Genomic DNA, 27,724 nt, shown 5'->3' with positions numbered 1-27,724 from the left:
CACAATTATAATGCATCACAAAGCAACAAGACCATGGTGCTTGGCAGCATGACGGCTCCTCCCACTTTGTCACGGTTACTGGGAGCGTGACAGTGGCTGTATTTTTCTGTTATAATGGAGGCATTACTATATATTGTCATTAAATTGGGGGCATTACTATATATTTCTATTATACTGGAGGCATTACTATATATTTTTAGCCTTGCCTCCAGATTCCCCCCAAAAAAGAGGCTGTCGTGTGGCCACACTGCTAGTGTCATGTAGCTACTCCCACTAGCAGCATGTGGCCACACACCCTCACAACACATGACCACGCTAGGGCCGGATTAAGCCCTCGGGGGCCCCAGGGCAGCCAAGACAGCAGGGCCCCCCTGCAGACCACCAACCCCCACAGTTACCCCCCCACCTCCACCCCGCTGCACACCTCCCGCGGTCACAGGCAACGGGAGCCGCGCTGCAGCAGGGGGAGAAGAGAAGACAGTGACACCAGGCTGCCGGGGTATGAGGGATCCACGCTGCGGGGGGAGGAGTGTGGCTGTGCATGCGGATTCCTCTCCCCTCCTCTCGGGCAGCATGGTCGGGGACTGAGTCAAGCAATCTCCAGCCTCTGCCGCCAGCAGCATCTCTCCTGGCAGCAGCGAAGGCTGGAGATTGCTTGACTCAGTCCCCAACCGTGCTGCCCGAGAGGAGGGGGGAGGAAGCCGCATGCACAGCGTGGATCCCTCCTGCCCCGCCAACCTGTAGAGCGGTGCAGAGCTCCGGCCGGGGGGCCCCTTAAGACAGGGGGGCCCGGGGTACTGACACCCGGGGCACCCCCCTTAATCCGGCTCTGGACCACGCCCATTTTTCGGCACTCAGTACCACTAAGAAAATATTTCTACTTGCATCACTGCCTACATCTGATGGGTGTCATTTCTTTCTTGTCTCTATCATGTTTCTGTGTGAGCCATTGGGATCTCACAAATATTTCTATGGGGCCCATAAATTGCTAGCTACGCTCCTGCGTGGCTGAAAAGCACAGAAGGAGGCCCAAGAAGAAAGCAATGTATTCAGTAAAGATTGCAGGATGAGCTTGTACAAGCTAATTCATTAAAGTTATCTTACAGTGCACACCCCTTCTAAAGAATCTTAAATAAATATAATCATATATTCTAATTGTTTGAGGATGGATTTCAGTCAGGGAAGGCATTTGTGCAGTCGCCTTTTGCTGGGCAAATTATAAGATACTAGTGTTCGCAAGTTATTTAGTGAAATGTTTGCTTTATGACACAAACGGCCTCAAAATGTTGAAGTGCGGGTGGAATTAGGTCTTAAGTCTTCCCAGTCCTACCCCAACAATACCATACAGCATAATGACCTGCCCATCTCTATGGCGGCTCTATTCACATAATATCAGTTCACTATTGAAGTGTGCCAGCTGCCAATGCGCAATAAATATACCTAACTGCCTAGTAGGCTGAACCAATCAGAATGCAGCCTGATGTTATTAGGAATTGGTGACATCACTGAACCATAACCCTATATATTTTTTTACAGTTCATGCCCCAGTGATGTCATTGGTTCCTAGTGAATTGATAGGCAGCAAATTCATATCCACTGGTTCAGCCCACAAGATGGCAAACGTCCACAATGTCAACGTGTACCTTAATTCTACAATGATTAATGTAGTGCCATGATTATAAGAATGAATTAGGACATGAAAGAGGGATGCTTGCTCCCTACAACTTACAATCTAATATCATGCGTATCTCCCAACATTCACAACTGGTGAGTTAGGACAAATTAGCCACGTGTGTGGGTCAGGTCACACTGAATCTTTTTCTAGGGTCCCCTAATTGGCAGATACAATACATTGTATTCCAGGGTAAATTATATATTGGCACTTGGCGTCCCAGCACAATGGCACGCTGATACTTACAGTAGGTGCCAGCTAAGGAGGAAAACATGAGAACCACAGTCTTAGGCCACAATTTGGTCCACCCGAACCATGGCAGACAAGTATTTGCCACGCTCATTCCTAGAGAGGCCACAACTCTTTTCTGGTACAGTATGTCAGGCAGGTTTTGCCCATTGGAAATTGTTACTGTTGGCAGAAGGACTGACAACTCATACTTTATAGGATAATTATGATTTATACATATTTTGTGACTGGATGATTGAGACCACATGAGATAATTACTCCAAGTCTGATCGCAACATCAAACCGGACCCTAGTCAGCATGTCACATACACTGTATAAAACATTTGTGTCCCTTATAAAAGGGATGAAATATTTATCTGGATGGCATGCAGATGTTATTGTATTATTATAGTATCTACAACAAACCATAGGACTGTGGGGTAATATGTGTCAGTTACTGGCAGAAGAGTGAGGTATTTAACTGCAAGTCATTTCACTGTACAATGACACGAAGTATAACATTCATGGTGCTTTTTATGTAGCCACGTTGTCATCTTTACCTGGAAAAGAAACATATACATAAACATTAATATGCAGTTATATACAATTGTACATCTGTCCCATCATACTGTATACAAAAGCATGAAATAATAAGCCTGACTTACAGTTCAGTGTGATACAACAATATTGTACACAGGGCCTGTACTAGAATGTTTGGCACCCCCTTACAAAATTGCAAATTATACTAAATTAGATTAGATTTGGGTGGGGTGTGTTCAAACTGAAATCTAAATTGCAGTGTAAAAATAAAGCAGCCAGTATTTACCCTGCACAGAAACAAAATGACCCACCCAAATCTAACTCTCTCTGCACATGTTATATCTGCCCGCCCTGCAGTGCACATGGTTTTTGCCCAACTGCTAACAAATTTGCTGCTGCGATCAACTCTGAATTACTCCCCATGTTTTAAACTTTATACAAGTCTGCAGAGTGCCGCCTAAACTCCATCCTTATCTATTAGACCCTAGGAGGAATCACAGCAAGGAATATATTACCACATAGCATGTGCCGGCCTACTTATATATAAAAAGTCTCCCTTATCCTAAAAGTTTAGGCTATAAAGTGACATATATGAAGGCTAACATTCATTAATTTCTTATATTTGAATGTATGTGAATTCATTGCTACTATGCTACCAGGCTCAGACTGACACAAATGCTGCGTACAAACCACATCTTATATTTGAATGTATGTGAAGTTTTTCTTGTAATTTCCTATGTATGTGATTGAATTTATTGTGAATGGCTAGAGTAGTTTTAGTCTGTTGACCCACCCTGTGCAATTTGTTCTATGATCAATTAGCATTTCAATCAGGTGACCAAATGTTCAGAGATAGGCCTGTTCCTAATCAGAGACAGTATTTCCTTAGAGTCAGTTAAGGGGTCAGCTTGCTGGAATTTATTAAGTGTGGAATTAATAAGTGTGTTATCCGAACAGTTAAAAAAAACAGTTCAACAAACATTGAAAAAAACAAGAAAAGGTAACTTACTTTAACAACTTACTCTAACTCCACTTAACTCAAGAAAACACAAACAACCACAGCATGTTCATCAAACTACTGTGTCTAATTTCAATTCATGGAATTCTCACCAAATTTAACACATTCTACACTCACCCTGAAACTCACCCCTCTGTACACATTACAGCTTCTATTCTCCACTCCCCTCTTCTAAACACTCATGAGATTTATACTTTCCTCTCTGCAAGTACTTTGACAACCGCAATTGGCCACCAGTACAAACACTCGCAAACATCCACCAATATATATCTCACTCTTCTACTTTTATTAGCTGGGGACATATCACCAAATCCAGGCCCCAACCACCTTTCCCTCTCACACTCTGCTGTCTCAAAACAACATAGAAATCCATCTAACCTCATAAATATCACGTGTCTCCCATCCCCCTCCAAATCACTAAAATGTGCATTATTGAATGCACGCTCTGTTTGTAACAAATAAACATCCATCCATGACCTCTTCATATCTCACAACTTTAATCTGCTGGCTATAACAGAAACATGGCTCACACAATCAGACACTGCCTCCCCTGCAGCACTGTCACATGGTGGTTTCCACTTCTCACACACATCTAGGCCTAATAATAGTAAAGGCGGTGGGGTCGGAATCTTACTGTCACAGTTTTTCACATACACTGTTCTACCTCAGGTTCCATCACTCGCATTCACCTCATTTGAAGTTCACTCTATCAGGATTTTCACCCCCTTCTCTCTGCGTGTTGCAGCTATCTATCGCCCTCCTGGGCAACCTAAACAACAATTTCTAGAAGATTTCTCTGCCTGGCTCCCACACTTCTTATCCTCTGACATCTCCACCATCATTATGGGCGATTTCAATATAGCTCTTGACAGTCCACAATCTGTTCATGCATCCAAACTCCTCTCTCTAACCTCCTCTCTTGGCCTAACCCAATGGTCCGACTCCTCTACTCACCATGAGGGCCACTGCCTTGATCTTGTGTTCACCAGGCTCTGCTCAGTTTCCGAATTCACTAACACTCCTTTCCCTCTCTCTGATCACAACCTGATCACCTTCACAATCTCTTCTATTACTTTAAATTCTAGGACACTAAAACCAAGCAAGCCTCCTCTAACCCGCAGATATACTAACAATATACATTTTCATCAACTTTCCACTTCTCTGCAACAACTGCTCTCACCAATCTCTACATTTACTACACCTGACACTGCTGTATCACACCTGCACCAGACCATAGAGAGTGCCCTTGTTGAAGTGGCTCCAGCTACCCATCACACTCCACGTAGGCTTAGATGCCAACCATGGCATTCTAAATCAACAAGACACCTACAAAAACTGTCACGTAAAGTAGAACGTCAGTGGCGGAAATCTCAGAATCCAAGTGACTTTCTCACATATAAGACTACCTACCACTCCTATCGTCAGGCCCTGGACACTGCCAAACAAACATATTTCCAATCTCTCATCTCTTATCATGCCAACAACCCCAAGCGACTTTTTAATACATTTAAATCACTTCTTTACCCTCCCTCACCTCCCCCACTAGCTACTATCCATGCACAAGAACTTGCTTCCTACTTCAAGGATAAGATTGATAAAATCCGAGATGAAATGGTATGCTCTAACTCAGCCAGTGACCTGCTCAATTCCCTACCTGAACCCTCTGGCACTTTCTCTTCATTTGATCCCACAAGTGAAGATGAAGTATCAACACTCTTTTCATCCTCCTACTCCACTACCTCTCCTCTTGATCCTATACCCTCACAGGTCAGTAAAACTTTGTCTCCTGTGCTTATCCCAACCTTAACTAAAATCTGTAATCTCTCTCTCTCTACTGGTATCTTTCCCTCTCTGTTTAAACATGCAGTCATTACTCCCATTCTAAAAAAACACAACTCTGACCCAAACACACTCTCTAACTACCGTCCCATTTCCCAGCTACCCAGTCCCTCCAAGCTACTTGAGAGGCTTGCCTACACTCACCTTACACACTTTCTTAACTCGCACAACATATTGGATCCACTTCAGTCAGGCTTTCGTGCCCAACACTCCACAGAGACGGCACTGACCAAAGTAGTGAATGATCTAGTCACTGCTAGATCCAAAGGCCATTACACACTACTTATTCTTCTAGATCTCTCTGCTGCTTTTGACACTGTTGACCACTCTCTTCTCATACAAACACTACAATCCCTAGGTCTTCAGGATACAGCCCTTTCTTGGTTCTCATCCTACCTATCTAATCGCTCTTTCAGTGTTCACTTCTCTGATTCTACCTCCTCTTCTCTACCTCTATCAGTTGGAGTACCGCAAGGCTCAGTCTTAGGTCCTCTGCTTTTCTCAATCTATACCTCCTCTCTTGGTAAACTAATCAGCTCCTTTGGATTTCAGTATCATTTGTATGCTGATGATACTCAAATCTACCTATCCTCCCCAGATTTGTCACCACCAGTATTGGCTCGTGTCACTGGATGCCTGTCTGCCATTTCATCTTGGATGTCATCTCGCCACCTCAAACTCAACATTTCCAAAACCGAATTAATTATTTTCCCACCAGCTAAGAGTAGTTACCAACCTGATATCTCTATAACTGTTGACAATGCAAATATCCACCCCACCCCACAAGCTCGTTGCCTAGGTGTCACCCTTGACTCTGAACTGTCCTTTGTTCCACACATTCAATCTGTCTCTAAATCATGCACCTTAAAAACATATCCAAAATACACCCTTATCTTACACAAGACACTGCAAAAACTCTAATCCATGCACTCATCATCTCCCGCATTGATTATTGTAATAGTCTCCTTACTGGTCTTCCCAAACATAGGCTATCACCACTTCAATCCATTTTAAATGCAGCTGCAAGGCTAATCTTCCTCGCCAGACGTTCTTCATCTGCTGATCCGCTCTGTCAGTCCCTCCATTGGTTACCGGTATTCTACCATGTCAAATATAAAATACTTTTACTTACATACAAGGCTATTAACCAAACTGCAGCATCATACATCTCCTCACTCATCTCAAAATATCTCCCTACCGGACCTCTCCGCTCTGCACAAGATCTGCGTCTCTCATCCACATGTATTACCTGTTCCCACTCAAAATTACAGGACTTTACCCGGGCTTCACCCACTCTGTGGAATGCACTCCCACGCACAATAAGACTCTCCTCTAGTCTCCAAACCTTTAAACGTTCTCTGAAAACTCATCTCTTCAGACAAGCCTACCAAATTTCAGACCCACACACATAACCTTCACAGCTTCCCTATCAAGTTACATCCCCTCTGTACAGTCCACATAAACTCACATTTTGTCTTCCAACATTGCTGGGTGATCATATCATATACAACCCATTAAGAACCTAGCAATCTGGGGAACCATTATGTGACAAGTAGCATCTATCCTTGTGTATCAATACCTATTTCCCTGTAGATTGTAAGCTTGCGAGCAGGGCCTTCCTACCTCTGTCTGTCTGTCTGTCTGTCTTTGCCCAGTTTTGTTCTATAATTGTTGTTCTAATTGTAAAGCGCAACGGAATATGCTGCGCTATATAAGAAACTGCTAATAAATAAATAAAATTAATAACTTAGTGAGGCTGGGACAGAGCAGAGGAGGCCAGTGACCAGTGAGCATAGATCAGGTGCCTGTTAGACAGATAGCTGGCTTTCAGCTACGGGTGGCCATTGGAACACCTTCCATCAATGGTTACCATTGATGGCAATGGTGTAATGTACCTCTGATGATAACAAACCATTTAGCCCTACCTAAGCATCGATGGTTTACGCATGAGTAGGAGGACAGCCTGTGCTAAAGTTCTGAGATTAGTTGTGACATGGGGGCCTGGGGAGAGTCAGGTCGGCATCCTGACACCAGACACACTGTATGTGTGTAAGATAATAAGTAATATTGACCCTTAATATTTATCAACTATTATATTGCCAACGTAATTAAAATGTTATTATTGCTTAACATGTATTATTGAATTGCCCCTAACAATAACATCATTATATAATTGTGACCCAGTATTAATGAGTGGCAAGGTAATATATTTGTTTAATATGCCTCTTTATTATGTTCTGACCAGACAGATACTGTAATAGGCCCTACACAGCTGCCGATTGTCGGGGAGGTGCCCGACGGCCGATACGGCTGACGGACGCCCCAGCGGTGGGAGGAGGGGCTGACGGGGGGAGTGAAGTTTCTTTACTGCCCCCTGTAACCCGGCCCCACAGCCCTGCATACTAATATGGACGATATTGTCCATATTGGCATGCATGTATAAACGACCCGACACCAACGATGAACGAACGCCTGCCAGAAACACTTTCATTGAGGGAATTTATAATTGCTGACGGTTTATGAAGCTGCAACTCACTAAATAGGATCATTTGTATTCAAAACATAAAGAAAAGATTTGTGATGGTGATTTGCAGTGATTTTTTATACCCCCCTAGTGTAGCATTTTTTGCCTCTTAATTTGATGCAGTGCTTTCTCTTTTCGCCCCTAGATGTCACTGTTGTTGTTGCTGTTTTTTTCTCAGACCTGAAGAAAATGTCCCGTGACCGTCCCTTCCATTCTGCAAGACTCCTGCCTACTCATTATTGGGCCCAGTCATGATGCTTCATTTAACATTGAATCACTTTATCGAGGCCCATCCATTTCCCTACTAAATTTAGGAGTGTGATCTTCCCTATAGGGAATCCTTGACGGCTCCTTAAATTTCTAGGTTATTAGGCAAATATTCCTTTCACCTAGAAAGTCCATTGTTGAGTAATGCTTTACCTCTAGCCTTGCGTATCATTGAATTAGTGCGGAAAAATAGTACATGCTCCAATGGCACTACAAATGCCAGCATCTTTATGAAAACAACTGAATACTTGCACTTAGAGTGCCACCACCCCAACAAAAAGCTAGAGTCCACAGCCATAGAAAAATGTTATAGCACCTTAATAAATGAAATGAAATAATAGTGCTCATGGTACTGAATGAAAAACGAGCCGTTCTCAACGTAAAAATAAAATCAATAGCAGTACACCCGCTACAAACTGTCACAACTGAGGGCCTGAGCTGACGGGAGGCAGCCTCAGTTGTAGGGGCTGAGATGTACCGGAACCTGGGAGGTTGTATCAGACCCCTGGACATGTAAGTAACATGAATAATAACTGCCCGAAGGCGTGACCACGACAACTTAGATAAAAGTCAATGATGTTTATTATGACAACTCCGCAACACAGCAGCAGTAAAAGAAAACGTAAAAGTCAGCAAATAATAAATACAGTTCCTGGGTACTACAGGATGGCAGGAGCCACAGGGCACTGGTAGTGTGAGATAGTTCTTATGATCTTCTAGATGGAAAGTCCTTACCAGGCCCGACTGTAGCAATGGAGATAACCCAGGATTGTGCCAGCTGGTGTTCCAGGAAAAGCTGGGTTGCTGAAGGTAAAACAGCTGCTGTGGATACTGGCTGGAACCAGACTGTTGTTAGCACGGAGTGGATACTGGCTGGAACCAGTTAAATAATAAATGAACTTGGGAGCGATGAAATATGAACTGAAATGTAGAACTTGAGAGCGGAGAAATAATAATACCGGTGGAGAGTGGTAAAGTGTAGAAAGGACACCGGCCCTTTAAGGGAAGCTGTACTCTGCTGGAAGCTGAGCTGGAAGCAGGTAATGTTGTAGCTGGAAACAGATGAATCCACAATGGATTGGAGAGTCAGGCTACACCGCAGGTGGAATGCTGGTGCGGGTCTCTATGGTGGAAGTCTTGAGACAGGAGCTGGAACCTGGAAGACAATCACAGGAGAGAGACAAACAGGAACTAGGTTTGACAACCAAAGCACTGACGCCTTCCTTGCTCAGGCACAGTGTATTTATACCTGCAGCAAGGAAGGGATTGGCTAGGCAATTATGCAGATTAACAATACTGACAACAGATTGGAGGAAATGATCAGCTGACAGAATCCAAGATGGCTGCGCCCATGCAGACACTTGGAGGGAAGTTTGGTTTGTAATCCATGTGGTAATGAAAACAGTAATGGCGGCGCCGGCCACTGGAGACAGGAGACGCCAGGCTGACAAGTGCACATCCAACCACGCGGACACAGCGGAGGCCGCGGCTGACGTAATCGCCACTCTGACACTCTGCATGCAGAAGCTCAGGGACGGCGGCGGAGGCCGCGGGAGACGCCATGCCAGATGTAATAAGGCGTTACTGTGACAGCGTCTCAGAGAGACAGGAGAGGATGCAGGAATGTGAACATTAGGTTAACAGATGGGATCCGGTCCTGGAGCGCTGAGCCAGCCTTAGGAGGCATCTGATGGGTAAGAAATGGCGTCCAGATACCCGGATCGTGACAGCACCCCCCCCTTTAGGAGTGGCCCCAGGACACTTCTTTGGCTTTTGAGGAAACTTGGAATGGAATCTCCGGACCAAGGCAGGAGCATGGACATCAGAAGCATTGGTCCATGATCGTTCCTCAGGACCATAACCCTTCCAGTCAATAAGATATTGTAGTTGACCGTAACGGTGACGTGAGTCCAGGATCTTGGCCACTTCATACTCAACGCCTCGTTGAGTTTGGACTTTCGGAGTTGGAGGAAGTGAGGAATGAAACCGATTCAAGATCAGCGGTTTCAACAGGGAAACATGGAATGTCCTGGGTATTTTTAAGAAGGGAGGCAACTGGAGTCTGTAAGCAACAGGATTGATGACTTGTTCAATCTTGAAAGGACCGATATAGCGAGGTGCAAACTTCATACTGGGAACTCTTAACCTCAAATTCTTCGTGGATAACCATACCCGATCACCCACCTGTTATGATTCCTGTACTCCAGACCGGAGGAGATCTTATGGCAGGGATCTGAGTACAGGAAAATAAGCTGGTTGTGGGAGCTGGATAGCCTAGTAACCCCTGGCGCCCTAACTCCGTTGTCTCGCCCGTGTTATCAGAAATCCCCTGCGAGACTATGGTTGCTTGAGCCCATGGCAGCCGCGTTCGAAGGGCGGATTATGTCTGCCCAACCCCGATGCCCCCGCAGGTCTTAATGGGAGACAAGGGGAAGTCCGAGACAGGGTGATAACAAGGGGCCCTCTGACTAAGCAACCAGGCCAGGGGTTACAAGCTAACTAACTAAATCAAAAGGTATGTGCGGACTAGCCGCCAGGAAAAAGGACAACCAAGGATCCACTGATCCGACACTCCTATCCGGCACCGCCGGACACCAGAGTGGATCTGTGGAAGCGGAATCCTCCGCAAAGCTCCAGAACACAATTAAACAAAATAATAAACAGAAGCGGACAAGCCGCAACACACGGCTGCGCCGCGACTCACGAACACCACCAGATGTTAAAGGTGCTCGGTCAGACTCCAGGAACAGATGGTAACTTCCGAGTACAGGATCTCTGAGGACAGGAACAACCGAAAAGACCGGGACTGGGAACTCTCTGCAGCAGACACAGGCAAACAGGAAGCTATCACCGGCGTCTGTAAGAAGTCCTGAGGGTGCCTTTATTCAGGCACCCTCCAATCAGGATCCAGACAGGACAATCAAATAGAAATGCCGTGCAGCTTGCATGCTGCACGGCCAGCACATAATCAGGGTAATGAGAATAGACCCAGCAACGGGGAACGCGGCTGAACGTGGCGTCCCCGTTGCTAAGGTCAGAGCGGCTCCGTGCGCCCGGCGTCTTAGCGTTGCCAGGGAGCCGGCGGCTGAACGCGCACGGCGTCCCTGGTTGCTAGGCGCCGGGCCGCACGGCCGAGCGGACCCCGGCGCCTAACAGTACCCCCCCTTGAGGAGGGGTCAAGGAACCCCTAAAGCCAGGTTTCCGAGGAAATTCACGAAAAAATGCCCTTTTGAGCTTTGGGGCATGAAGGTCTTCATCCAGGACCCACGACCTTTCCTCTGGCCCATAACCTCTCCAATGCACCAAAAAATAAAGCCGACCCCGGGACAACTTGGAATCGAGAACCTTCTCAACCAAGAACTCTTGCTGACCCTGTACATTAACTGGTGATCTCCCCTGAGATTTTTTACGAGGAAATCTGCTGGACGAAACATATGGTTTAAGCAATGAGCAATGGAAGGTATTTCCGATCCGTAAAGTCTTTGGTAAACGTAACCGGAAAGCAACTGGATTGACTTTTTTGATAATGAGAAATGGTCCAATATATCTAGGACCCAATCTGGCTGAGGTTTGTCGAAGTTTGATGTTGCGAGTCGACAACCACACCCTGTCTCCTACTTTAAAAGTGCACGGCCGCCGGAGCCTGTCAGAAATTTTTTTTTCCCGGAAAGCTGCTTTTCTGAGAGCCAGGTGCACTTTTTTCCAAATAAGTTTAAGATGAGAGGTCAGGGCCAGAGAGGAGACAGAGGAATGTTGAAAAAATGAATTAGCTCTGGGGTGGAAACCAAAAACTGCAAAAAATGGAGACACATTGGTGGAGGAATGACAGGCATTATTATAAGCAAACTCCGCCAATGGAAGAAACTCAGACCAGTCATTTTGGAGTTTGGCCGAGTACAAACGCAAATATTGTTTTAGAGATTGGTTAACTCGCTTAGTCTGTCCATTGGATTGTGGATGATAGCCGGAGGTTAATGATAATTTCATCTTTAATGAAGCACAAAAAGACTTCCAAAATTGCGCAATGAATTGTGGACCCCTGTCAGAAACAATATCAGTGGGTAACCCATGGAGTCTGAAAACATGACGGAGGAACAAGACTGCCAATCCCTGGGCAGATGGCAATCGGGGAAGAGCAATAAAATGGGCCATCTTGCTAAAACGGTCCACTACCACCCATATGACTCGGCATCCGGCTGACAGAGGGAGATCCACCACAAAATCCATGGAGATATGCGACCATGGCCTAAGAGGAACTTTCAAGGGCATAAGTTGACCAATAGGCAAAGAACGGGGAACTTTATGCTGTGCACAGACCTGACACGAAAAAACAAACTCTTTAATGTCTTTGGAAAGACCAGGCCACCATACTGAGCGGGATACTAATTCCAAAGTCTTAGCGATTCCCGGATGCCCTGCAACTTTGCTATCATGAAATTCCGCCAAAACAGTTGCTCTCAAAAACTCAGGAACAAAAAGACGACTAGCAGGAGTATTTCCCGGAGCTTGATGTTGAAGCAGCTTTAATTGGGAAAATACATCCTGTGTGAGACCTGCCTGAATGACTGAAGGCGGAAGTATGGGAGTAACAGGACTGTTGTCTTGAACCGGAAGGAAACTGCGTGACAGGGCATCTGCCTTGGTATTCTTGGAACCTGGTCTGAAGGTGATAATGAATTTGAAACGAGTAAAAAATAAAGCCCAACGAGCCTGTCGGGCATTCAGTCGTTTAGCCGATTCAATGTATTGAAGATTTTTGTGATCAGTCAAAACTGAAATGGTGTGGGTAGCTCCTTCAAGCCAATGTCTCCACTCCTCGAAAGCCCATTTAATAGCCAGCAATTCCCGGTTACCAACATCGTAGTTGGATTCTGCAGATGAGAATTTCCTGGACATAAAGGCACAAGGATGTAACTCAAGGGAATCTGGATCCTTCTGAGAAAGGATAGCCCCTACTCCAACCTCCGAGGCATCCACCTCAATAATGAAAGGTAATTCTGGGTTGGGATGTCTAAGGACAGGGGCTGAGACAAAGGCTTGTTTTAAGGCCTGAAAAGATAACTCCGCTTCACATGACCAATTGGTAGGATCTGCTCCCTTCTTAGTAAGTGCCACAATGGGAGCAACTAGGTCAGAGAAAGAGTGAATAAATCTTCTATAGTAGTTTGCAAACCCTAAAAAGCGCTGAATTGCTTTTAAATTGGTGGGTTGCGCCCAACTAAGGATGGCTTGGAGCTTTTTTGGTTCCATTCGGAATCCCCGAGGGGAAATAATGTACCCTAAAAAGGATACTTCCGTGACATGAAATTCACACTTCTCCAGCTTGGCATATAAGTGATTTTCACGTAATCTCTTTAGCACCTGACGCACCTGGGTAACATGTTGTTCCACGGAGTCAGAATATATCAAAATATCGTCTAAATAGACCACGACGAATCTTCCCAGAAACTCACGGAGCACATCATTAATGAGATCCTGGAAAACTGCCGGAGCGTTAGATAGGCCGAATGGCATGACCAGATACTCATAGTGGCCCGACTGAGTACTAAATGCCGTTTTCCACTCATCTCCTGACCTGATTCTGATGAGGTTATATGCTCCTCTAAGATCAATCTTAGAAAAAATAACAGCCGAACGTAGCTGATCAAAGAGGACAGAGATCAGCGGCAGAGGGTAAGTATTCTTTACTGAGATTTTATTCAAAGCTCTAAAGTCAATGCAGGGTCTGAGTGAACCATCCTTCTTCTCTACGAAGAAGAAACCTGCACTTAAAGGGGATTTAGATGGCCTGATAAACCCTTTCCCAAGGCTTTCTTTCACATACTCATTCATGGCCACAGTTTCAGGACCAGACAATGCATATAACCTTCCTTTAGGCAACGTGGCACCAGGAATTAACTCAATGGCACAATCATAAGGCCTATGGGGAGGCAAAATATCCGTATTGCCCTTGGAAAACACATCAACAAAATCCTGGTATTCCCCAGGAATATGTGCGGAACTGGCGGCAGCTACTCGGATAGGAAGCGTAATACATTCTTTATCGCAGATGGTACCCCATTGTAGGATCTCCCCAGACTGCCAATCAATGACGGGATTATGAAAGGCCAGCCAAGGATGACCCAGAACCACAGGAACTGCTGGACAATGGGTAAGGAAAAACTCAATTTTTTCAGAATGCAGAGCTCCCACCGAGAGCAAAACAGGAGGTGTACATAGAGAAATAACCCCATTGGATAAAGGACTCCCATCTAAACCATGCATGGTGATACACCTACCTAAGGTTAGCTGAGGAATACCTAAGGCCTTGGCCCATGTTAAATCCATAAAGTTTCCTGCAGCTCCACTGTCCACAAAAGCAGAGACCGAGGAACAGAGGCTGCCATAGGAAACTTTAGCAGGAACCAACAGTGAATTATTTGAGGAGATGAGCTGCAGACCAAAGTGAACCCCCTCACAATTCACTTGGTCAGGAAGTTTCCCAACTTGTTTGGACAACTACGGGCAAAATGTCCCTTACCTCCGCAGTATAAACACAGACCATAATTTTGCCTCCTGGTTCTTTCTTCCGGAGACAATTTGGAGAGACCAATCTGCATAGGCTCCTCTATGTCTACAGGAATGGAAGGAACCCAGGGAGAGGACCCGACAGATGCCCCTTTTTCAGCCCTCCGCTCTCTGAGCCGACGATCTATTTTAATAGATAGCTCCATGAGGTTATCGAGGGTCTCAGGAGCGGGATACTGGAGGAGACTGTCTTTTATAGATTCCGATAAGCCGAGGCGAAACTGACTGCGCAGGGCTGGGTCATTCCAGCCACAGTCGTTCGACCAACGGCGAAACTCCGTACAATAATTCTCTGCGGGATTCCTACCCTGTCTAAGAGCACGCAACTGACTTTCTGCGGACGCCTCTCTATCAGGGTCGTCATACAATAGCCCTAAAGATTTTAAAAAGGCGTCTACAGACGATAAGGCCGGATCGTCTGTCTTTAAACCAAAAGCCCAGGTCTGAGGATCCCCCTGAAGTAGAGAAATAATAATCCCAACCCGCTGAGCCTCTGTACCTGAGGTAACTGGTCTTAAACGAAAATACAGTTTGCAAGATTCTTTAAAATTAAAAAACTGTTTTCTATCCCCAGAAAAACGGTCAGGCAGATGCATTTTTGGTTCAGGGATGACCCTCGGGGAAGTCCGTAACAGATCTTCCTGTGACCTCACCCGGAGGGACAGATCCTGAACCATCTGAGTAAGTTCCTGAATCTGACTAACAAGAAGCTGGCCAGGGTTTGGCCCAACACCGGTGGGATTCATAAGGCCGACAAAAATCTCCCAACTAAAAAGTGAAAAAATTTACTGTAAGTTAAATCTTTTCTTTTGTAGGCCGGTGATAATGTTATGATTCCTGTACTCCAGACCGGAGGAGATCTTATGGCAGGGATCTGAGTACAGGAAAATAAGCTGGTTGTGGGAGCTGGATAGCCTAGTAACCCCTGGCGTCCTAACTCCGTTGTCTCGCCCGTGTTATCAGAAATCCCCTGCGAGACTATGGTTGCTTGAGCCCATGGCAGCCGCGTTCGAAGGGCGGATTATGTCTGCCCAACCCCGATGCCCCCGCAGGTCTTAATGGGAGACAAGGGGAAGTCCGAGACAGGGTGATAACAAGGGGCCCTCTGACTAAGCAACCAGGCCAGGGGTTACAAGCTAACTAACTAAATCAAAAGGTATGTGCGGACTAGCCGCCAGGAAAAAGGACAACCAAGGATCCACTGATCCGACACTCCTATCCGGCACCGCCGGACACCAGAGTGGATCTGTGGAAGCGGAATCCTCCGCAAAGCTCCAGAACACAATTAAACAAAATAATAAACAGAAGCGGACAAGCCGCAACACACGGCTGCGCCGCGACTCACGAACACCACCAGATGTTAAAGGTGCTCGGTCAGACTCCAGGAACAGATGGTAACTTCCGAGTACAGGATCTCTGAGGACAGGAACAACCGAAAAGACCGGGACTGGGAACTCTCTGCAGCAGACACAGGCAAACAGGAAGCTATCACCGGCGTCTGTAAGAAGTCCTGAGGGTGCCTTTATTCAGGCACCCTCCAATCAGGATCCAGACAGGACAATCAAATAGAAATGCCGTGCAGCTTGCATGCTGCACGGCCAGCACATAATCAGGGTAATGAGAATAGACCCAGCAACGGGGAACGCGGCTGAACGTGGCGTCCCCGTTGCTAAGGTCAGAGCGGCTCCGTGCGCCCGGCGTCTTAGCGTTGCCAGGGAGCCGGCGGCTGAACGCGCACGGCGTCCCTGGTTGCTAGGCGCCGGGCCGCACGGCCGAGCGGACCCCGGCGCCTAACACCACCTTGAGAGCAGGAACTGCTCGACGCTTCTTATCCGCAAACTTCTTGTACCTGAACGATGCCTTGAGCAGAGCTGATCGTACTCTCTTCCAGATATTGGCAAACTGATGCAAGGTGATATCCACTGCGGGAACAGAAGTTGCTGGAAGCGGTTGGAACTCAGGAACTTTAGGGTGGAATCCAAAGTTAGTGAAGAATGGTGTTGAAGCAGATGAAGAATGATACTGGTTGTTATGACAGAACTCGGCCCAGGGAAGTAATTGAACCCAGTCATCTTGAGAGGAGGACACATAGATGCGGAGGAAGGCCTCCAATTCCTGATTCACCCTCTCGGTTTGACCATTGGTCTGAGGATGGTAAGCCGTGGAAAACTTTAGCTTGACTTGGAGGACTTGACATAAACTTCGCCAGAATTTGGCTGTGAATTGAACTCCTCGATCTGAGATAATTTCTTCAGGAAGACCGTGGAGTCGGAAGATCTCTTGTATGAATACTTGAGCCAACTTGGAAGCTGACGGAAGACCGGTGAGAGGAATGAAGTGTGCCATCTTGGTGAACCGGTCAACTACCACCCAGATGGTATTGAACTTGTTGCACATGGGTAAGTCTGTAATGAAATCCATCGACAAGTGGGTCCATGGTCGACGGGGAACGGATAGTGGAACCAGTTGCCCCGCAGGCGACTGGCGGGATACTTTATGTTGGGCACACTTTGGGCAAGATGCAATAAACTCCAAGGCGTCCTTTTTCAGAGTTGGCCACCAATAGGACCTAGAGATAAACTCCAGGGTTTTTTGGATACCTGTATGTCCGGCAAAACGGGAAGCATGGGCCCAATGCATGAGCTTCTTCCTTAGCATCGGCTTCACAAAACTTTTCCCTGATGGGGGCGTAGAGTCCATCCCTACCGTGGAGAATGCCAACGGATTTATAATAGGATGCTTGTCTGAAGACTCTGACTCATTTTCTTGCTCCCATGAGCGGGAAAGGGCATCGGCCTTGCGATTCTGAGAGCCCGGACAGAACTGGAGTTTAAAGTCGAACCTGGAAAAGAAAAGTGCCCATCTGGCCTGACGAGGGTTGAGACATTGTGCGCCCTTCAGGTATAAAAGGTTCTTGTGGTCTGTAAGTATGGTGATTGAATGAGAAGCTCCCTCCAACAGATACCTCCACTCTTCTAGAGCGAGCTTGATGGCTAGCAACTCCTGGTCGCCAATGGCATAGTTGCGCTCAGCTGGGGAGAACTTCCGGGAGAAGAAACTGCAAGGGTGTAAATGGCCATCTTTAGCCCTCTGAGATAACACCGCTCCTACTCCAACGGAGGAGGCATCCACCTCTAGGATGAAAGGAGAGTCGATGTCAGGCTGTTTCAGGACAGGCGCAGAGATGAACCTCTGTTTTAAAAGATGAAAAGCTTGCATGGCTTCTTCAGACCACTTGGACGGGTTAGCACCCTTTTTGGTGAAAGCAGTAATAGGCGCCACAATGGTGGAAAAGTCTCGTATAAACTTTCGGTAATAATTGGCGAACCCTAAGAACCTCTGGACCCCTTTGAGGGTTAAGGGTACCGGCCAATTCTGAATTGCTTGTAGTTTCTCAGGATCCATCTCTAGTCCGGAACCGGACACAATGTACCCTAGAAACGGAATGGACTTGACTTCAAAGACGCATTTTTCTAATTTGCAATAGAGATGATTGACACGGAGACGGGACAGAACCTCTTTAACCCAAAAACGATGTTCCTCTAAATCGTTGGCAAAAATGAGGATATCGTCTAGATAGACCACGACATGACGGTATAGAATGTCTCTGAAAATCTCATTGACAAAATGCTGGAAGACAGCTGGAGCATTGCTCAATCCGAAGGGCATGACGAGGTACTCATAATGTCCGTCACGGGTGTTAAAGGCGGTCTTCCACTCGTCACCCTCACGGATCCGGATGAGATTGTATGCACCTCGCAAGTCCAGCTTTGTAAAGATGGTAGCTCCGCTAACTCTGTCAAAGAGCTCAGTAATCAGGGGTAAAGGATAACGGTTCTTGATGGTAATGTCGTTCAAACCTCTGTAGTCGATGCACGGCCGCAGACCACCATCTTTCTTTTTTACAAAAAAGAAGCCTGCGCCGGCTGGGGAAGAAGAAGGTCGAATGAACCCCTTTGCTAGGTTCTCTTTAATGTATTCCTCCATAGAATGCGTCTCAGGCAGAGACAACGGATAAGTTCGGCCTCGAGGTGGAACCTTCCCTGGAACGAGATCAATCGGGCAGTCCCATTCTCTATGAGGAGGAAGGATATCAGCAGAAGCTTTACTGAACACATCCGTGAAATCTTGATATGGAGGAGGTGGAACATCAGACGACCTGGGGGAGGAAGAACAGACAGGCAATACTTTAAACAAACATGTCTCTGCACAGGAGGAACCCCATGCCAGGATTTGCGTAGTCGTCCAATCAATTGTAGGATTGTGAAGACGGAGCCATGGAAGGCCCAGGACCACAGGATGTGTGGCTCTTGGAATCACTAAAAGTGAAATAAGTTCGGAATGAAGAACTCCCACTCTCAGACGAACTGGTAGAGTCCTTAGAGCAATAACAGTATCAAAAATTTTACTGCCATCCACGGCAGTTAAGGAAAAGGAGGAAGGAAGTCTCTCGGTGGGTAGGGACCACCGTTTAACATAGGCTTCAGTAATAAAGTTCCCAGCTGCTCCGGAATCAAGGAGAGCAATGACGTTCCGATAACGTTGAGCAACTTGAAGCGAGACTGGGAGATTACAATCATGAGGAGATGGAGAGGAGATCATTACTCCTAGCCGGCCCTCTCCTGGGCGAGCTAGGGTTTGGAGTTTTCCCGGACGTTCGGGACAGGCATTGATGGTGTGAGACGGAGCTGCACAGTAAAGACAAAGAGACTCAGAGAGACGTCTTCGGCGCTCAGCAGGAGTTAAACGGGAACGGCCAATTTGCATGGGCTCATCTTTAGATGGTGACAGTTGACGAGGAGGAGGAGCAGAAGATTTTGGAGCAGATGATCTTCCACGCTCAGTTGCTCTCTCTCTGAAACGTAAATCAACTTTCGTGCAGAGTGAGATTAGCTCATCTAACTTAGAAGGTAAGTCTCTGGTAGCTAACTCATCTTTAATAAGCTCAGATAAGCCATGCCAGAATGCAGCATACAGGGCCTCGTCGTTCCATGCCAGTTCGGATGCCAGGATCTGGAACTGTATCAGATATTGTCCTACAGTACGTGACCCCTGGCGTAAACGGAGAATCTCGGATGAAGCTGAGGTTACCCGGCCTGGCTCGTCGAAGATGCGCCTGAATGTTGACACGAATGCAGTGTAAGAAGATAGCAGGGTGTCGGACCTCTCCCATAACGGTGATGCCCAGTCAAGGGCGGAGCCACTGAGAAGAGAGATGATGTAGGCAATTTTTGTACGGTCACTGGGAAAATTGCCAGGTTGTAGCTCAAACTGAATCTCACACTGGTTGAGAAATCCCCTGCAGAATCTTGGAGATCCGTCAAATTTTGCTGGCGTTGGAAGATGAAGACGTGGAGCAGAAATGGGTAAGGTGGGTGGGGTTATAGCTGGAGTCACTGTGGTTGACGCACCAGATGCGCCTGATCCACGGAGAGTTGTCTGAATCCCATCCAGCCGAGTAGAGAGATCCTGGAGACAGCGGATGATGTGGCCCTGTGCAGCCTCCTGATGTTCTAGTCGGGCTGCCAGTTCTTGCATCGGCCTGGCCGCTTGATCCTGGTCTCCGGCTGGATTCATTAGGTCAGTGCTTACTGTCACAACTGAGGGCCTGAGCTGACGGGAGGCAGCCTCAGTTGTAGGGGCTGAGATGTACCGGAACCTGGGAGGTTGTATCAGACCCCTGGACATGTAAGTAACATGAATAATAACTGCCCGAAGGCGTGACCACGACAACTTAGATAAAAGTCAATGATGTTTATTATGACAACTCCGCAACACAGCAGCAGTAAAAGAAAACGTAAAAGTCAGCAAATAATAAATACAGTTCCTGGGTACTACAGGATGGCAGGAGCCACAGGGCACTGGTAGTGTGAGATAGTTCTTATGATCTTCTAGATGGAAAGTCCTTACCAGGCCCGACTGTAGCAATGGAGATAACCCAGGATTGTGCCAGCTGGTGTTCCAGGAAAAGCTGGGTTGCTGAAGGTAAAACAGCTGCTGTGGATACTGGCTGGAACCAGACTGTTGTTAGCACGGAGTGGATACTGGCTGGAACCAGTTAAATAATAAATGAACTTGGGAGCGATGAAATATGAACTGAAATGTAGAACTTGAGAGCGGAGAAATAATAATACCGGTGGAGAGTGGTAAAGTGTAGAAAGGACACCGGCCCTTTAAGGGAAGCTGTACTCTGCTGGAAGCTGAGCTGGAAGCAGGTAATGTTGTAGCTGGAAACAGATGAATCCACAATGGATTGGAGAGTCAGGCTACACCGCAGGTGGAATGCTGGTGCGGGTCTCTATGGTGGAAGTCTTGAGACAGGAGCTGGAACCTGGAAGACAATCACAGGAGAGAGACAAACAGGAACTAGGTTTGACAACCAAAGCACTGACGCCTTCCTTGCTCAGGCACAGTGTATTTATACCTGCAGCAAGGAAGGGATTGGCTAGGCAATTATGCAGATTAACAATACTGACAACAGATTGGAGGAAATGATCAGCTGACAGAATCCAAGATGGCTGCGCCCATGCAGACACTTGGAGGGAAGTTTGGTTTGTAATCCATGTGGTAATGAAAACAGTAATGGCGGCGCCGGCCACTGGAGACAGGAGACGCCAGGCTGACAAGTGCACATCCAACCACGCGGACACAGCGGAGGCCGCGGCTGACGTAATCGCCACTCTGACACTCTGCATGCAGAAGCTCAGGGACGGCGGCGGAGGCCGCGGGAGACGCCATGCCAGATGTAATAAGGCGTTACTGTGACAGCGTCTCAGAGAGACAGGAGAGGATGCAGGAATGTGAACATTAGGATAACAGATGGGATCCGGTCCTGGAGCGCTGAGCCAGCCTTAGGAGGCATCTGATGGGTAAGAAATGGCGTCCAGATACCCGGATCGTGACACAAACCACCAAAGAGTAAATCTGGGGTTTGGCTCCGATGAGTGGTGGCGTTGCAGTGTATCTGCCCCTTAGGCATGAATTTAATAGCCTCCAGTGTTGCAAAAATTGTGATTTTACGGCAAGTTGCAAATCACTATACTGTATGTTATAGAGCAAAACTTGCCCCCAAAAATCGCAGAAAGTTGCCATTTTGAAACATGTTTCTGCAAGTTGCAATCCCAACGTTTTGTAATGTTCACAGTACAAGTTGCAGGACGTAACAAGCACTGAGATTATATACAGTACAATTGCTGATAGACATGCCCGAAAAATGCTGATAGATAGATAGATAGATAGATAGATAGATAGATAGATAGATAGATAGATAGATAGATACTGTAGATAGATAGATAGACAGACAGCATTTGATTGGTTGCTCTATCTTTCATTTTCTAAAAGGCAATAGAAAAATGATAGAAAACGTGATTGGTTGCTATGGGCAACATCACCAATTCTCTGTTTAAGAAGCTTTAGTAAATTTACCCCTTAGGGGTGTATTCAATTCTTGTTGGAAACTGCCGTCTTGTCGGAAAGACAGCAGTTTCCGACTTTTTTAGGTCGGAAGGGGTTCTGACCTATTCAATCCCCCCTCAGATTTTCCGATAAGTAGGGAATTCCGACTTGTCAGAAAACACGTGGATCAGCGGAATAGCCGCGGATCCACGTGTTTTGTCAGAAGCGGCGGCCAAATTCGACAGGTTTTGGCCCCGTTTCCGACAATGTAAATCCGACTTTAATTAAAGTTGGATTGGCATTGTCGTGAACAAATACGGAGATGCCGGATCCTTTCCGTCAGAAAGGATCTGACATCAATTGAATATACCCCTTAGTATGTACTAAATACTGTATATTTTTTTCGAAGGGCTAAGACCATACACTAAGAGTTAGCCAAGCCTCTAAGGGGTATATTCAATTAGGGTCGGATCCATTCCGACATGCATTTTTCGGAATGGATGCAACAAGGGCTATTCTGACTTTTTAAAAAAGCGAATTGAGGGCTTTTTTAAAGTCGAATTGAGATGAGGGACCGGAGAGGGGAGAGCGCCGTGGGCAGACGGGGGATAGCCGCGGGCAGACGGGGAACAGAAGCGCTGCAGTGTGGCACAGCCGCCAGACCTCACGGCAGCGTCCACACGGCTCCAGCAAGCGGGACCTCACTTGCTGGAGCCGGGTGGATGCTGCCGTGAGCAGCGGCTATTACACATCCTCCTGCAGCGCTGTGCTGTAGCGCTGCTGTCCCCCGTCTGCCCGCGACTCTCCCCCATCTCCTCCTCACAGTCGAACTGAGATGGTCGGAAACGGGGCCAAAACCTGTCGAATTTGGCCCCGTTTACCTCAGAAGCATGTGAATCGGCAGCTATACCGCCATTCACGTACTATTCCACAAGTCGAATTCCCTGACTTGTCGAATAAAAATGCTGGGGGCTGAATAGGTTGGAAACCCTTCCGATCTGAAAAAGTAAAAAACTGCCGTCTTTTCGACAAAACAGCAGTTTCGACCTTAATTGAATATACCCCTAAGCATTTCCCCAGTGGGCCCTTGGTGCTCCAGTCCGACACTGGATTCCTAGACAGACAGACAGACATGAGGTAGATACATACTGTATAAGAGATACTGTAGACATGAGAGATAGAAACTAGTGAATGTACAGTAGTCTGCACACGATCACATTTTTATTCACATACAGTATGTTAATTGGGTTTATTGCAGCTAATTGGGCATATTACTCTGTACAGTATATTATGTGTCATGTGTCTTGTAATTCTGTGTCACAGGGAAAAGTTCTTTTCTAGCACTGAATAAGTTACATTTCTTCTCTGAGTACACATTACAGGATATGCGATCTGCTCTTTTATTGCGGATGATAAAAGATCCTGTTATTTACTCGGCAGCCCTAAGCTATATTTATTCAGCTACTACAAATAGTCCCTGATGACTGTAACAATATTATTTGCTGTTTCTGAATAAATATTGCTTCTGACAGTCAGGGAAACACAGGGAGATACTACAGCACCTGTGCGCAGGCAGAGCCATAGCCCGCGAGGGGACATGCTGCGATCGCCGCTGGAATCCCAGTGTCCGTCTCCTGACCGCCGGGTTCCCGACCGCTGGGATCTCTTACTGATCCCCTACAGAAAACCTGCGTACACTTACGATTGCGGATCACTTTGTGCTTGCTCTGGGACGTACTGTATAACTTCATAGACTGTGCCATTTATATCCTGGACTTGCAAAGTATTAGGAGCAGCTCCTGACACCTGTGCAGTGGATGAAATATGGGAAAAGGTGTTATTATGTAGGATACTGTATACAGATCTAGGATTAGCAACAGTCAGACTCAGATCAGCATATATTACTGTTATTTATATAGCACACGCATATTCTGCATCACTCTACACAGATAGTGCCACAGTTTGGAACTGAATTCATGTACTCGGGGATGTGAGGCTACAATGCTAACCACTGTGCCAATCATGCTGCACATGGTGCCATCAGTCATCTAACACCTGATATCAATTTAACCTTTACACAAAACCTAAGCCCAGGGCCGGTTCTGGCGCTCTGTGCGCCCCGGGCGGCAATAGGGGGCGTGGCTTCGTACAGGGGGCGTGGTCATTTACGCCCCCTGTACAGACTGAAATGATGTGCGGTGCGCGATGACGACATCGCGCACCGCACAGTAAAGGACCTCTCCACGAAGGGAAACTAGACGCGTACGCGTCTAGTTTCCCTTCACAGCGGCAGCGGGGGGGGGGGGGGGGGGGGGCAGCGGGCAGCTGGGGGCACACAGCAGCAGCGGATCTTGCCCTGGTGCGGTGCCCTCCGGATGGCGCCCTGCGCCCTCCGGAAGGCGGCGCCCCGGGCAAAAGTCCTGCTTGCCCGTGGCAAGATCCGCTACTGCCTAAGCCCTTACCTGGTATGGTTGCATGTGATCTGACCACAGCTAGCTGGGCTTTCACTGACACTGTCATATCCCATGCAAACTTTTCTACTACTCCATCTGCCAGCGATGTCAAAGGAGATTTGTTCCGCCCATTGGGCCTATAGAGACGAAGTGGGAGGTAGTGGCTCTGGGGTATGTGGTATCACTGGGGGTGTGGTATGTGGGGCGGTGGAGTAATGCCACTGGGGGATCAATTGCCTTGGGCGGATCAACTTCCAGTGAGGGGTTATATTACAATAGGGGCATATTGGCAATGGACGGGGTGCTAGTCATTCCTAGAGATATTTTATAAATAAAATATTTCAATATGTTTTTACATCACACTACTTTTCATCACTTTTTTTCACTGGTGATGGTGGGGGTGTTACCTTAATCTGCAACCATGACCTTCTCAAAAAATAAAGTACTGTACACCTGGCGCAAGTGGCTTTAATTCTGAATCGCATGCAATAAGCACATACAGCGGTGTCTGTAGGAGGTCGCCTGTCTGCAAGCTCATGCAAATGCCGCTACAGAGAGTGGGGCAGATGTATTAACCTGGAGACGGCATAAGGAAGTGATAAACCAGTGATATGTGCAAGGTGATAAAGGCACCAGCCAATCAGCTCCTAACTGTTCATTTACATATTGGAGCTGATTGGCTAGTGCGTTTATCACCTTGCACTTATCACTGGTTTATCACTTCCTTATGCCTTCTCCAGGTTAATACATCTGCCTCTCTGTGTACATCTGTGTGCGTTGGAATGTGTAAAGACTGAGACGCCCACATTTATCGTCTTTGATGCATCCTTATACATCACCCTCAGTCACATCATTGAAACTATGCTTGTGGCTGTGTGTCAGCCCCTTGCGCTGACACACCCACAACACTCTAATAATATGCCTACTAAATGGGCTAATTGTGCGTGCACTACTAGCCACCTCCCAGTCACCGCCCACCACTTTTCACCACCTTCCTGATACTGTCTAAATACACTGCACAGCAGCAGCACCTCTTTTCTTGCACAGCTACAAATAATCTATCAGATTAATTCTTAATTCTGCACTTAAATTTGCAGACACAACATTTGCATATTCTAAGGGCAGAATTGCTTAATAAATAGGCCCCTTAATCTTGCAAATTATTTATCATTAAGTGACATGCAGAAATATGTAACTTATTTTGAAGCAGCTCTATGGTTATATATATCCCAGCGTGTGATGCATCGTAGCTTCAGAGAGAAGTTGGACCATATGGTGTAATGTTTCTCAAGTCCGTCATTGCATGAAAAAAGAAAACAAATTATCCATATTATGGAATCTTAGTTTATGCCTCCATCTGCGTGCTTAGCTTTTATTGGAATCACACACAGGGTCCCTATGTGTCCTACTTTACTCCCCGCTATCACCTCAATTCCGGATCTTACTGCTGTCCTCGTGCACCTATAGTGTATGGTGGTGATGCATATACCTCATCAGGGTAGGAGTAGGGTGAACAGACCTGGATTTGCACTATTTACCTAGGTATTCCTTGTTGTCCCATTTCCACACTGCCATAAATCTCCGTGTTCCCAACACCAAGCATATCAGATGTAAAATAATTCAGTTATATGTAGAGATGTGCACCGGAAATTTTTTGTGTTTTGGTTTTGGATTCGGTTCCGCGGCCGTGTTTTGGATTCGGACGCGTTTTGGCAAAACCTCCCTAAAAAATTTTTGTCGGATTCGGGTGGGTTTTGGATTCAGGTGGGTTTTTTTTTCAAAAACCCCTCAAAACAGCTTAAATCATAGAATTTGGGGGCAATTTTTATCCCATAGTATTATTAACCTCAATAACCATAATTTCCACTCATTTCCAGTCTATTCTGAACACCTCACACCTCACAATATTATTTTTAGTCCTAAAATTTGCACCGAGGTTGCTGGATGACTAAGCTAAGCGACCCAAGTGGGCGGCACAAACACCTGGCCCATCTAGGAGTGGCACTGCAGTGTCAGACAGGATGGCACTTAAAAATATTAGCCCCAAACATCACATGATGTAGAGATAAATAAAATAAAAAAGAGGTGCAAGATGGAATTGTCCTTGGGCCCTCCCACCCACCCTTATGTTGTAGAAACAGGACACACTTGAACAAACCCATCATTTCAGCCACAGGTTCTGCCACACGACTGTGGCTGAAATGACTGGTTGGTTTGGGCTCCCACCAAAAAAGAAGCAATCAATCTCTCCTTGCACAAACTGGCTCTACAGAGGCAAGATGTCCACCTCCTCCTCATCGTCCAATTCATCACCCCTTTCACTGTGTACATCCCCCTCCTCACAGAGTATTAATTCGTTACCACTGGAATCCACCATCTCAGGTCCCTGTGTACTTTCTGGAGGCAATTGCTGGTGAATGTCTCCACGGTGGAATTGATTATAATTAATTTTGATGAACATCATCTTCTCCACACTTTCTGGAAGTAACCTCGTACGCCGATTGCTGACAAGGTGACCCGCTGCACTAAACACTCTTTCGGAGTACACACTGGAGGGGGGGCAACTTAAGTGAAATAAAGCCAGTTTGTGCAAGGGCCTCCAAATTGCCTCTTTTTCCTGCCAGTATACGTACGGACTGTATGACGTGCCTACTTGGATGCGGTCACTCATATAATCCTCCACCATTCTTTCAATGGTGACAGAATCATATGCAGTGACAGTAGACGACATGTCAGTAATCGTTGGCAGGTCCTTCAGTCCGGACCAGATGTCAGCACTCGCTCCAGACTGCCCTGCATCACTGCCAGTGGGTGGGCTCGGAATTCTTAGCCTTTTTCTCGCAGCCCCAGTTGCGGGAGAATGTGAAGGAGAAGCTGCTGACGGGTCACGTTCCACTTGACTTGACAAGTGTCTCACAAGCAGGTCTTTGAACATGTGCAGACCTGTGTCTGCCGGAAAGAGAGATACAACGTAGGCTTTAAACCTAGGATCGAGCACGGTGGCCAAAATGTAGTGCTCTGATTTCAACAGATTGACCACCCGTGAATCATGGTTAAGCGAATTAAGGGCTCCATCCACAAGTCCCACATGCCTAGCGGAATTGCTCCGCTTTAGCTCCTCCTTCAATCTCTCCAGCTGCTTCTGCAAAAGCCTGATGAGGGGAATGACCTGACTCAGGCTGGTAGTGTCTGAACTGACTTCACGTGTGGCAAGTTCAAAG

At 46.7% G+C, this 27,724-nt stretch overlaps 1 protein-coding gene across 1 annotated transcript in view; it reads right to left on the bottom strand.

Moving 5' to 3' along the window:
• Positions 1 to 418: 418 nt before the first annotated feature.
• Positions 419 to 27,724, bottom strand: part of HEPACAM2 (HEPACAM family member 2) — a 175,060-nt gene continuing 147,754 nt past the window's right edge. Inside the window, exons 9-10 of the mRNA XM_063921390.1 lie at positions 23,753 to 23,856; positions 419 to 2,460 (exon numbers count right to left, since the gene is read on the bottom strand). Coding sequence (XP_063777460.1) covers positions 2,457 to 2,460; positions 23,753 to 23,856 — 108 coding nt within the window. The 3' untranslated portion in view covers positions 419 to 2,456. The remainder of the gene's footprint in view (positions 2,461 to 23,752; positions 23,857 to 27,724) is intronic.

Source organism: Pseudophryne corroboree, chromosome 5 (genome assembly GCF_028390025.1).
Source record: "Pseudophryne corroboree isolate aPseCor3 chromosome 5, aPseCor3.hap2, whole genome shotgun sequence".
Taxonomy (NCBI): domain Eukaryota; kingdom Metazoa; phylum Chordata; class Amphibia; order Anura; family Myobatrachidae; genus Pseudophryne; species Pseudophryne corroboree.
The sequence above is the reverse complement of the archived record's forward strand: the minus strand, read 5'-3'. Positions and strand labels throughout refer to the sequence as shown.